The sequence below is a fragment of the Battus philenor genome, unplaced genomic scaffold (genome assembly GCF_028537555.1).
Source record: "Battus philenor isolate CCGP_79_NKW_IND1 unplaced genomic scaffold, ilBatPhil1.0.hap1 SCAF_2, whole genome shotgun sequence".
NCBI lineage: Eukaryota > Metazoa > Arthropoda > Insecta > Lepidoptera > Papilionidae > Battus > Battus philenor.
The window spans coordinates 6,402,762-6,415,163 of NW_027181682.1; the positions used below are offsets into that span (position 1 = coordinate 6,402,762).

The following is a 12,402-nucleotide window of genomic DNA, read 5'->3' on the forward strand; positions in this document are numbered from 1 at the left end:
TTTATAAAACGTCAGTTTTTAAATACACATTGACGGCGTCTGTCCTCGTAAAAATGTTTATTTGTAAGTGACATTTCTGGTGTATGAATATGCCTCCCAAACCTAAAGAACCAACTAAGAAAGTCATTGCACCAATAAATAGGCCAAACGTAAGCAACGCAAGTTTAAACTATATTCCGAACGATGCACTCGAAGGTAAAACTCAACCCTTAAATCATTAAAAAAACGATATCATAGAAATAGAATAGCATCAATCGAATCGAATCAAATTTTTCATATCATTTACTCACAATTTTATCTTCTTGAAGTTAAGATTCATTAGATTTTTTTATTTTTAGATTTATTTCAGGTACATCCAACAAAACTTTCTCTTACATTTGTTATATGATTGCTAAAATATTGATTAGGTGTGAATGTTATATTTAAGAATAATTTTGATCTAACTCTCCGGGCAAAGGTTATCAAGAAAGAATAGAAACTGGTGTAAACTGGACTATCGAAGAAGAGGCAGCTCGTTATACCAAACAACGATACCGTGACCGAATTGAAGAAATTACTTTTTCGCAAGCTTTACAAGATAAAATTAGTAAAAGTATCTTAAGTAGATTTCTTGACGATGACTCTAATATAAGCCTACAAGAGCAATGGGAATTAATACTGCCTATTGTAATGTGGGATAATGAAAAATTTGCTAATGAAGAAAGCAAAATTTGCTTTCGTCACGATAATTGTATTACTGATAACATGGTTAGTTTAATAAAGAGAGCTGTATTAATAAATGACAGAAAGATATTAGAACATGACTTGAAGAATGTCTCTGTTCTGAGGGTAAACGACGCCAAAGTATGTTCAGAAACAATAACATTATTTAATCAAGCATCGTTCGCGTATTTATTGAGTGAATTTTTTTTAGATGACTAAATTGGATGAAGGTTTAATCGAATTCCAAAAACTAGTGAGACTCAATTTATGTGGGAATTTCCTTAGTGAAATTGACGCTTTCATGATTCCGCGTGGTGTAAGGGCTCTTGAATTGCAAAGTAATTTTTTCGAAAGTATAGATACCATGACAACGGGTTTACCTAATGACTTGCTTTATTTGGGAGTGGCCAAAAATGTATTAGGTGAATATTAATCTTTATATTTATACTTGAGTACTTTTAACTTCACATCTCATAATTAAATTTATAGCTAGATGTAAGCTTACCAACAAATTTTGTAAGCTTTCATTTTTCTTTTGTCGGAGCAAGTCGTTTCAAAACATGAGATAGGTTCATTAGCACCGAAAAGTTAGCTACATCAGCTTCGAACATGAAAATAATAATAAAAATAGAAAAAATAGACACTACACAGTCAAGCCGATCTAGATAGTTTTTATAAGAGGCTATCTAGATGGGACAGACTAGATACTTGTAAATAATATGAAAATAGCAAACATTACACGAAGTAATATGACAACTTCGGCACACAGTCATTCCTAGATTGTAATAATTAATTTTTAATTGTCTCTATTCCTTGTTAAATAATAATTAATTATCATTAGCAACGAATTAACTAAAACAGCACTTTTGCTATTTTGGTATCTTAATTTATAAAATACAACTTATTTAAAATAAGAAATTAGTATCCCGAAATTTAAATGGTAGTTAATGTTGAAATAAGTGTGCTTTATGTACAAGGTGATGTTGGAGGATTAAGAAATTTACCAGAAACAATCACAGTTTTGGATTTAGCAGACAATGACATCTATGACTTAGAGTTTACATTAGATGCTTTATCGTCATTGCCAAGTCTTGTTTCACTACAACTCGCGGGAAATCCTTGTGCAGTACGTGTTTTAATTATATTAATTTATAATAGATGGCGCTTTTGTGTATTTAGTAAAATCTGAAATAGTAGTAATAAAATAGAATAACTATCATGTTTCTTGTCGAATTCTTCGTGATAGAGTCAACATTAAACAACAGGAGTATTTGGAAAGAATTGGGACCAATAATACTATGTAAGAATACATATTACACATAATATATACTTTATATTATTCTTCTGAGTATCTTGACTTAATATTCATAAGAATAAATATTTATTTCATTGAATTATTTAACATAAACTCACATTCAACATCACATTTTTCTTAATAACCCTGTATAATATTTGCTAAAAATTATTAAATTCTCAAATTATATTACTAGCACAAGATGGCTAGCCAGTGGCGTACCTAGGGGGGGGGGCGGTGGGTGCGGTCCGCACCGGGCGGCACTTACCTTGGGGCGGCATTTTTTAAATTTACTTATAGTTGTAAAAAGCAACATATTCATTTCATATTTATTTTCTTTCTTGAATAATAAATTAAAATTCTGTTCCCAACATTGTAATTTTGTTAAGAATTTTTTTAACAATTTCAATCAGTGTCGCTAGTTGCGAAAGAAGCTTCTCAAAATTGAAGTTAATAAAAAATTGTCTTCGTTCTACAATGAGTCAATTAAGACTACAAAATCTTGCAATATTGCCAATAGAACAAGAAATTACAAATAATATTAATGTTGAGAGCATTATACACGATTTTTCTAGTATGAAAGCTAGAAAGAAGAGTAGATAAAATATTATATAAATATGTTTACGAGTGCATACACATATGTCTAAAAAAATTTACTCTGTGTATTAATTAATATTTATTAAATAACTTAATATTTTATTTATGTGTATTAATTTATAAAAAACCACTATTTGATTAACTTATAATAGAGGGGGCGGCAAACTGGAGATCGCCCCGGGCGGCAAAAGTTCTTGGTACGCCACTGTGGCTAGCTAGAATAAAAAGACGTTATAATTTTTACATTATTGTAAAATTGCGTTGTATTAAATGTATTGAAGTTGTATTCAACAGTATATATTGCTTTTTATTTATATATTTTTCTTTTTTAGGGCAACATAAGCATGTAATAAATATGAGTGGGTAACTAACATGTAATGCGCAGTTCAACTAAGATTCTAATTTATTTAAACTATGTATTGCATTAATTAATAAAAAAAATATTGCAATTTAAAAAAAATATTTGATTGTCAATTTTCAGCTTTGCGCAGCATACGCTCGAACCACTTTGTCTAAGCTACCACAACTACAATGGTTGGATTTACGACAAATCCTTGCAACTGATCAACCCGAACAAAACATAGAGACTCATCCAGATGATTTACGGTCTACGTATTTCAACTTTACAGTTTTTCGAATAATTTCCGCACCGCAACCTCCGAAAGCCGATAAGGTAAGTTTAACAGAAATTTACAATATAGGTATTTTACTCTTAGAATCATCGAGTTTCTTTTATTTTAATCAGTGTTACGATAATTTTCTCATAACTGTATATTATTGTTATACTTTAATCCTTTAAAAAGTAATAATATCACGCTCGTTAAGCTATGGTAATGAAGATTTTTTTTTCTTTTAATTTAGATTTTTTTATTCTTGTAATAAATAAATAGAATCCCTTAAGATTACTATTGTACCTGCTACACCTAAACCTACATATGCTATCACCCAATGGCAAGACGGCGGGCTCCAACCGACAACACAATTCAAACAAAAAAAGAATAGTAGTTACGTTGACAGACAACGAATGTCGAGTAACGCTTAAGTGCAGGACACGCGTAGAGAAACGACGCCACAAAGAGCCACTCAAACGCTGCGTGATTGTGGGAACCCTTCATGATATTATTACCACAGACATATATACAATTATGTAATTCTATCAATACAAACATCACTAGCCTTATGTATGAACGAATCGTGCATGGTTTACTTCACACAATAATGTTTCATTTCAGTTAAGATTCGAACCTCATTACTCCTAAAGTTGTCTAATCCGAAACTGTCATTACTTTTAATGCCATGGTGATTCAGGGTGCTGTTATGACTTTTCACGTCGAATTAGAGCTTCCTCTGCTAGATTCAACTAGACGAGGTTTTTTAATGTTTCGGAACAATGAATCTCTAATTGAAATGCTGCCGCCACCCGAAGACGACGTCTGGGAACCCAGCAAAATGCCTTCAACCATAAAAAGTAAATCCTCTATGGGTAAGTAGATCAGAACATCAGTACATCAGAAATTTATACTTCACTGTGAACACAGTGTAATAGTAAATAAATAATTGTATTTTTACTACGGTAAATAATTCATACGATGTAATGAACTGACAACTGCTAGGGCCCTAAAGTTTTAGAGTGGACTTGACTGGCTAGTGCAGCGTACGACGTCTGTCCACAAGATCATGCGACCGTGTTAAGATCGTCCGAAGACGTTGGATGAAGGCTGCTTCCAACTATAATAACAATACAGTCCTTTGCAAATCTATGGAAGAGGCGCTTGTCTAGCAGTGACGTTCCACGGCTGAAACAATGGTGACAATGATATAAAATCCAACATTTTTTTCTGTTAAATACCTTTGCTATGTTATTAACAACGAATACAACGATATCGTATTCCCGTAATAGCAACTCTTGAAAGCCTTTAAATGGGAAAACTAAATGCAATTCTTATAAAAATCTCCATATCAGGTAAAATAAATAACGTGTCAGTACGAAACAAGGTTATCTATTTATAAAGGTTATTTATATGAGGTGATATACCATAATCGGCCACGCTTGATAGGCAAGTTTGCAATCGCATTGTGGTATAGCACACAGAGGACTTTGATACCCATCCTCCAGAAAACTTGTGAGTAGAGGCAACCGTACATATTTAATGCGCACATGGTGAATTACACATATAATACAGTATAAAACCCGCGTCCTACGACCTCAAGTCTCAGTCCTATATATATAATGCTACTAAAACACTGTATTACACTAAAGCGAAGCACGGCATTAGCCTCCACTAAGAAAAACAGATCGCCGCCGACACGAGCGTTATAATGCCAGTGACCAAACCGTAAAAAACAGGTTTTTAACTTTTTGCCATTTGATTAAATAGTAAACATTTGTAATAGGGCGGTGCTGAACTTAAGGTGAAATTCAAAATAATCACAACTTGAATAATGATTTCTTTGAGTAGCTATGTACATGCTTATTCTTTCTACAGAAACTGAAGCTTTATCACACGAGTCCGATGTGTTTCGATTAATCCCCGTAGACTCCCGTGAAATTCACCACTATACGACTTTTGAAAGCAACAGAGTACAGTGGAACAAAATCATGAATTTCCAAGAGCCAGCCGTCAGAATATTTTGCCCAAATTTAACTGGATTACGAGATACATTTCGAACCGTTGTAACAGTACGACTTGTATTTACAATGGTAATAATGTTTCAAATCAAATTAATTGCATAAAATATGAAAGAGAACACAGTTTTTCATACCTCGCATCGTTTTTAATCAATTTATTACTGATAATGGAAAATATAAATCGCACATAATAAAAATATAATTGGTTTTAGATAAGGTCCATTAAAATTAATGAGTCGTTTTAATAAATATCACATTCTTTTCATGCTCGTAGAGTGTGCCCGTGAAACAAGGAAAGGCAGATAAGAAGAGCGCTCATTCGATAAAACCCATCCCGAGTGAACAAAGGGCTATAATAGCTACTATAAAATGTATTCTGAAAAGACCAGACTGGACACAAAGTTCACAACATTTTCACTGGGACGATTCGCTTGGCACAAACGAAGCCATACACTGGGGAGATGGTGACCTTTCCGTAAGAATTATTTATGAATTTTTTAAAGGTGTAAGATTCTATTGTAGATGAGCCCTAACGATCTGAAAACAAAATTGTGTGAAAACTAGTTGTTTATAAAGAAATGTCTATTAAAAGTTTGTTGAACATAAAATGCCTCTGTGTGATACAGCGAACGAAACGGCAGTACAAAATTAAAAATTTAGATGGTGAGAAAACAGAAGCAAGTAAAACAATTTGTGACGCTTCTTTAAGCTTTTCAAAATTATAGCAAGACGGAAACATGTCCTGTAATAAATATTTCGGCTGTGAGAGTTTTTAGAGATTTGTTCTTTTAAGTCATCCACGTCAATAACAAATGTAACGAGAGTTCTGAGTACTAGAAGATAGTACTTCTCTTGTGGTTATTATACACCTGTCCTTATTGACAAATAGTGTTTTGCATTACAATACCCTACTTCTCACTACATCTGCGCTTGTACGAAAATTAGAGTAGCCTTATATTTCTTTTGCTGCGGCGTTTTTAAGCATGGGCACATCTTATACCGTCTTATATATTACTATTGTCTAGTAGCACATGTAGTTAAGAATATATCAGAGAATTTTTTTATATGTATACAATTTCTTTTAGACCTTACAGTACAGTCAAGCGCCCGTTAAAGTCACTAAGGGCAAGCTGGACACCGACCCGGGATCCTCTAGACAGCAACCACCTGAGAATTTAACGTGTCATTTTGGGTTCGGTATTGATACTTTACACTAATACCAGATTACTCCATGTGATATGAGACAAGAATAATGATTCATTTAATATAAATAAATTCAATGTGAAACATTATTGGCTTTAATTCAGTTTCTCATAGCTTGTACTTCAAAAATGATTTGGCTTGACACTTCAGAGAATCCCGTCTTATATTAACAAACAGGAAATGTTTCATCCGTCTTATAAGATTTATTTATATCACGTCGACCGCTTGGGACTGTACCCGTTACTTATTTATGTATGCCTACCGTTTCATTGTCGGGGCGGATTCAAAGCAAAGCTGATATATTGAACTAGCTCTTGCTTGCTGCTACGTCTACGTCAATTTTTTTAAAATTTACTTTGCCTGCGTTCAACTATTCACAAAGTAAAAATCTCTTCGATTGTCGTTACTTATTTATTCGTATTAGTGTTCACTTTTGACCATTTATAACCACTTGTTTACATCATGAAAAGAATACGATTTGATAGAAGAGTCCAATTTTATAGAAACTAAAATCAGATTCAGCTTCCTTCCAATGGCATCCTTTAAATTACAGCTATGAAAGCTCCAAACGCGATCTGATTTGAGAAGAACCCACAACAAAGTCAGAAGGATTTTTTATGATTATTTGCATAATATTCTTAAAAGAGGATTAGAGCAATACATTTCTAAACTTAAATGTTTCAAACTGTAATAGGACATTTTTACAAGATAAACTTAAATTTGTTGACCATTCAGAGACATATTACATGGGGAGTGTATAGTAATGCCATAAATACCTGCGTAAAACGGTTACTAATTTTATGAAATATTAGGTAAATCAAATTGAATATAAAGTTAAACAAATTTATTATTAGCTACACGACTTTATAAAATTAACAATTTTTTTTATAAAAACTTTATAAAACACTAATAGTATTTCAAATAAATGGACAAACTCAAATTCTTGTAAATTACTTAAAAAAACGTATAGAAAAAGTTGATCATTTTGTATTTCTGTTTACCAATATTCAACTATGATTTGTTTTTATTTTTCATAGTATTAGGACTGAATGTACGTGTGATTAATGGTTCTTAAACAATCGATACTTGCTTGACTTTGTACCAGATACTATCAAAACCTTGTGGTTGAAAACTATTGTTCAAGATAAATTGTGAAAAGATAGACGCTTACTTTGAGAAAACTGGCATTATTACCATCATCATAATCATTTCAGAAACAAGCTTACTACATTCTCTTTAAATTTCCAATAAAACCAATTAAAGGCATCCTGCATCAAGCGTCTTCCGACGGCCTTACCATTCGCAAAATTTCATTAAAATCTGAAATACGTGTGACATCCTCGAAGACTAAAACACATACTCTTTTACTTATTGCTACTATACCTACAAATAGAATAGGAACCCTTTTACTACGTGTAAATAAAACTCACTTTATTATTTAATGAATATATAGAAGTAAGAACATTCAGTAAAAATATGTTACTAAAGTCGAATATAGGACAATACATGGATAAGCATTCATATCCTCAATTAAATTTAATGCTACTAAGGGGCTAACCGCAGTCGATTTAGTTCTGTATGAATGGCTGAACAGTCGCACGAACGTTGGGGCAGTCAGCTTGAGTATGTGCTATCATGCCTCGGATACGCTGTTGGAATCGGAAATATTTGGAGATTCCCTTACTTGTGCTATAGGAATGGCGGTGGTATGTTGTTTGTTGAATAAAACATTTTCTTTTTTCACTCGCACATAAGGTACCAAATTAGTAAATTTAAACTTTTACCTGTAATTTTCAGCCTTTTAAATAGTTCTTTATTAAATATTGATGTTTGACTAGTCATAACTTATGTTTGTATTATAAATTACAATGTTATACAAAATTATATATATTTTTAGAATATATAGTACAACAATTATAATGTTGAAAACAAATTAATTTCAGGTGCATTCCTTATACCTTACCTTATAACACTCATCATTTGTGGCATCCCTCTTGTATACCTGGAGACAACGTTGGGCCAATTTGCGAGCGCAGGATGTATTTCAGTGTTCAATATAAACCCACTTTTCAAAGGTTTGTTAAAAATATCAATTTTTAAACAACATCGCTTTGCTATTCTGAATAGGACCAAGTGTTATGTAAATTTATTTTGTTCTCGTAATCAGGAGCTGGCTACGCCATGATCGTAATGAATATAATAGCGATGACATACTTCTCTGCTATAATGTCTTATCCTTTATTTTATATCTACAATTCGTTCCAGTCACCTTTACCCTGGCAAACTTGTAACAACTCATGGAATACTGAAAGATGTACCCAGGTGATTGAAATATTGTTTGAGAGATTTTTAATAAGTATAAATTAAAAAAATAAAATCATTTTCATGATTATTTCAGATTACTGGTAATTCTACAGTTTTGACGTCAACAGAATCAATAACGACTCCAGAAGATGAATTCTTTCAGTAAGTCACAAATTATTATTTCAAAAATAATAAATGTATAATATAAAGCTTTTATACAACGTTTTTAGCATACGGCTTTTACAAATGTCAACGGGCATTCATGAAATAGGTGGCATCGTGTGGCCTGTATTCTGGTGCAACTTTATATGTTGGGTCCTCGTCTACCTGTGCATATGCAATGGTGTCAAGAGCGTCGGAAAGGTGAGCACGAAATTGTCGCTCTAAATTGCTTTCTTTGGCACTTTGCTCTAAAAAGTCAAGTCTATTTCTTGCACCGGATTTGATAAGGAAATTTTGTTTTGCAGATTGTTTACTTTACAGTTATGTTTCCGTATGTGGTGCTTTTCGCATTGTTCATCCGCGGTGTGACTTTGCCGGGCGCTCAACAAGGAATATTGTATTATATACTGCCCGATTGGAGTCAGTTAAAAAATCCCAAGGTTATAAAAGTTATATTATTAACAAGTACTATATATCTACGATTAGCAAATCGTCTGCGATTCTATCTGCTAATATATGGTATAGTAGATTTATAAGTTCTCAGATTATTTTTCGTATTAATTTCTTTAACCAATATAATAAATTTTCAGGTATGGATAGATGCTGCAACGCAAATTTTTTATTCTCTCGGTCCAGGATGGGGAGGTTTAATTAGCATGGCCAGCTTCAACAAATTCAATTATGATAATTTAAGGTCCGTTCACTTTTAGAATCGCGTCTACTTAAATGTAAAAACATTATCTGAATGGTCACGTGAAATAAGTACTAGAAAATAGAATTAAAATCTTATAAACAACAAAACATATTTAGGATTTTCGTGTGTTCGTTTAATTCGACCTGTGAACCTGACGATTATTTATCAGTCATTGCATAAATAAGCTACATCGTGTTATTCAAAGTTTGTTTTTAGGTCATCAGTAATAATACCACTAGTTAACAGTGGTACAAGCGTTTGGGCCGGTTTCGTTGTATTTTCGGTTCTGGGCTTTGCGGCCGAGCGGGCCGGAGTGCCTGTGGGCGACGTGGCTACTGCTGGCCCTGGATTGGCATTCATCACATACCCCGCAACTGTCACAATGATGCCGGCACCGAATTTCTGGGCGGTGACCTTTTTCGTCATGCTCTTTTTTCTTGGTATCGATTCAATGGTAACTATACTATATATTATTCATTAAAATCATTAATTTAATTACTTTTGACTACAATGTATAATAAAATTTCACGCTGTGATTTTTATGTTTACAAAAATTTATTGCACACCGTTAAAATAGAAACAAGGGAAATACTTAATACGTGAATTGGCCGTATATATTATCTGTATGAAAAAAAAGTTGTGTCTTTGTACTTTAAGCAGATAATTCAATATTTCCATTTTAGTTTGTAACTATAGAAGCAGTCATCGCAGGAGTGATGGACGAGTACCCGAAGTTGCAGCGGCGCAAAAAACTGATTACTCTTATGACTTGCTTAGCGCTTTTCTCTATCTCAATAATCTGCAATACGAAGGTCAGTTCGGTAGTACATCAATAGTCGACGTAAGAACAACACAATTTATGTAAATACTACTAATTACACCAATACTTATAATTATTTAAGCTAATTATTGCAACATTAAAATGTAATTGGTTATTAAATTTTATCCGTGTCTTTGGCAGCGATGCACTTAATACATTTAAAACATTAATATATTATACAGAGACGAGTAAATTGAACAGATTTTAAAAAAAATTATAGAAAATCGAGGAAATATTTTTTATTTATAATATAGTTTGTACATTGGGGAATTTATTCTATAAAATTAACATCGCTGTGATGTGTATCATATATACGTATACACTCCTGTATATTGTACGGTTAAAATAATGCAGTTGCGAAAGGAAAAAGTTACCTGAAATAGAAATTCGCACGCCTTTCTGGCCTACTGTGTATATATCCAATGACAATTTATTGTTTATAGTCTCAGTGGATCCACTGTTTGTTTAAATTACTTTATACTTTTTTATAAAGGGTGGAATACACGTCTTAAGACTACTGGATTCTCACGTGGCTACAGTATGCGTGCCAACGGTATGCATTATGGAGCTCATAGCGGCAGTGTATACATATGGACCAAAGAAACTAAGCTCGGACGTGTTATTTATGACTGGCAAACCACTTAACCACATTTGGATATTTTTGTGGAAATACCTTCTTCCTGTATTATTGCTGGTAAAAGTATTTAATACTAATATATACGATAACAATAGCTTTTAATTATTCAAAGAGCGGGAATGCACTTCTGTTTAATGTTCTGAAATGGATGTTCTATAAGGAAAATGGCGGATATTTTAGGGCTTTTAAAAACTGATATGCATTGACTATTTGTATAAGTTATATAATTAAATATAACTTCTTTGATAAATAAGTTTCAGTCATAAAAAACATACGTGAATTTTAAAATTATTTTTTTGAAACCTAATCATTAATCATTTCAAAAAGCGATGAGTGCATGAACTTATTGTGTAAATGGTGTTCTGGCAGTTCACCTTGAATCCTTGTCGGATCAAAGGCAATCAAAACATTTTTGTGAGTTTTCATGATACGTATTTATAAACCGATCAATTCTCAACGAGTTATTTTGCAAATACTCAGTGATGCTTCCATTTTGTTTCTAAGCCATAATGAACCAGATATGTACTCGTAATACTCTATGTAAGTGGCCAAAAAAATTCAACATGGACGAAACCTTTGAAATCTTTACGAATAATAATATTCTTGTTAAAGATAACCTAAAATAACATTTAATTGCTTTAAGTAATTTTCGTTTAAAATAAATCAAAATTTTCAGTTAAATTACTTCAAACATTTTCTACGTCATTTTTACCAAAACTTCATCTTAAAAATTTTGAATAATCTACTTTTTTGTTTTCTCCAGTTGGTGGCCATCAGCTCACTACGTGAAGCATCTGGGTTTGGGGGTTGGTGTGTTGCACTAGCTTCGGTCGTATGCATTCCGATCTACGCAACCAGAATCATTTATAAATCCAGGGGTCCTATGTTACAAGTAATTATCATAATTTATTTTATAAATTATCGCACTATTAATGACAATGGTCACCTTAAAAGTTATGCTTATAATTAGAGAAAAAATATTATTTATTTATAGGTATAATAATCAAAAATGGAAACTTGTGTTAGTAAATATTACCTCTATGTTAACTTTTGCGTATAATATAGCCTATTTTCAATACATATCTAAGAAAGATATATATTTTGCCCAATAACTAAGTGTATGTTAGTCACATTTTTCAATAAATTAAAATAAGAAAAAGCTACAGAAACACTATTCTTTCAGCGAATAAAAGAAAACTGCCGACCAAACGCCAATTGGGGTCCAGCGGAAACCGAATTACGTAAACGGTGGAATTCCTTCCGCAAAGAAAACAGGGGTGTGTCTCAAGCAAATGTAAATAAAGAAACGTGTGCATTGTAATAAATAAACTTTATTTAAAAAAGTATTTTTGTGTTCACT

General features: G+C 32.5%; 2 protein-coding genes across 2 annotated transcripts; both read left to right on the forward strand.

Moving 5' to 3' along the window:
• Positions 1-89: 89 nt before the first annotated feature.
• On the forward strand, positions 90-6,439 carry LOC137921894 (uncharacterized). Its single transcript, XM_068764680.1, has 9 exons — positions 90-195; positions 458-843; positions 914-1,124; positions 1,680-1,828; positions 3,075-3,266; positions 3,902-4,076; positions 5,080-5,294; positions 5,497-5,697; positions 6,308-6,439. The coding sequence occupies exons 1-9, from the start codon at positions 90-92 to the stop codon at positions 6,437-6,439; spliced, it is 1,767 nt and encodes a 588-aa protein (XP_068620781.1).
• Positions 6,440-8,007: 1,568 nt separating this feature from the next.
• On the forward strand, positions 8,008-12,363 carry LOC137921895 (sodium- and chloride-dependent glycine transporter 1-like). The gene is made up of 12 exons (XM_068764681.1): positions 8,008-8,131; positions 8,369-8,500; positions 8,593-8,747; positions 8,824-8,891; positions 8,960-9,092; positions 9,197-9,331; positions 9,482-9,585; positions 9,802-10,039; positions 10,269-10,397; positions 10,899-11,099; positions 11,806-11,934; positions 12,226-12,363. The coding sequence occupies exons 1-12, from the start codon at positions 8,008-8,010 to the stop codon at positions 12,361-12,363; spliced, it is 1,686 nt and encodes a 561-aa protein (XP_068620782.1).
• Positions 12,364-12,402: the final 39 nt, after the last annotated feature.

Excerpts from the sequence above, each read along its gene's own strand:
- LOC137921894 (XM_068764680.1), top strand. The coding sequence starts at position 90 with ATGCCTCCCAAACCTAAAGAACCAACTAAGAAAGTCATTGCACCAATA. Across the intron at positions 1,829-3,074 it reads TCGCGGGAAATCCTTGTGCA|CTTTGCGCAGCATACGCTCG; the intron begins GTACGTGTTTTA and ends GTCAATTTTCAG. Across the intron at positions 4,077-5,079 it reads AAAAAGTAAATCCTCTATGG|AAACTGAAGCTTTATCACAC; the intron begins GTAAGTAGATCA and ends TTCTTTCTACAG.
- LOC137921895 (XM_068764681.1), top strand. The coding sequence starts at position 8,008 with ATGGCTGAACAGTCGCACGAACGTTGGGGCAGTCAGCTTGAGTATGTG. Across the intron at positions 9,586-9,801 it reads TTCAATTATGATAATTTAAG|GTCATCAGTAATAATACCAC; the intron begins GTCCGTTCACTT and ends GTTTGTTTTTAG. Across the intron at positions 11,100-11,805 it reads TTCTTCCTGTATTATTGCTG|TTGGTGGCCATCAGCTCACT; the intron begins GTAAAAGTATTT and ends TGTTTTCTCCAG.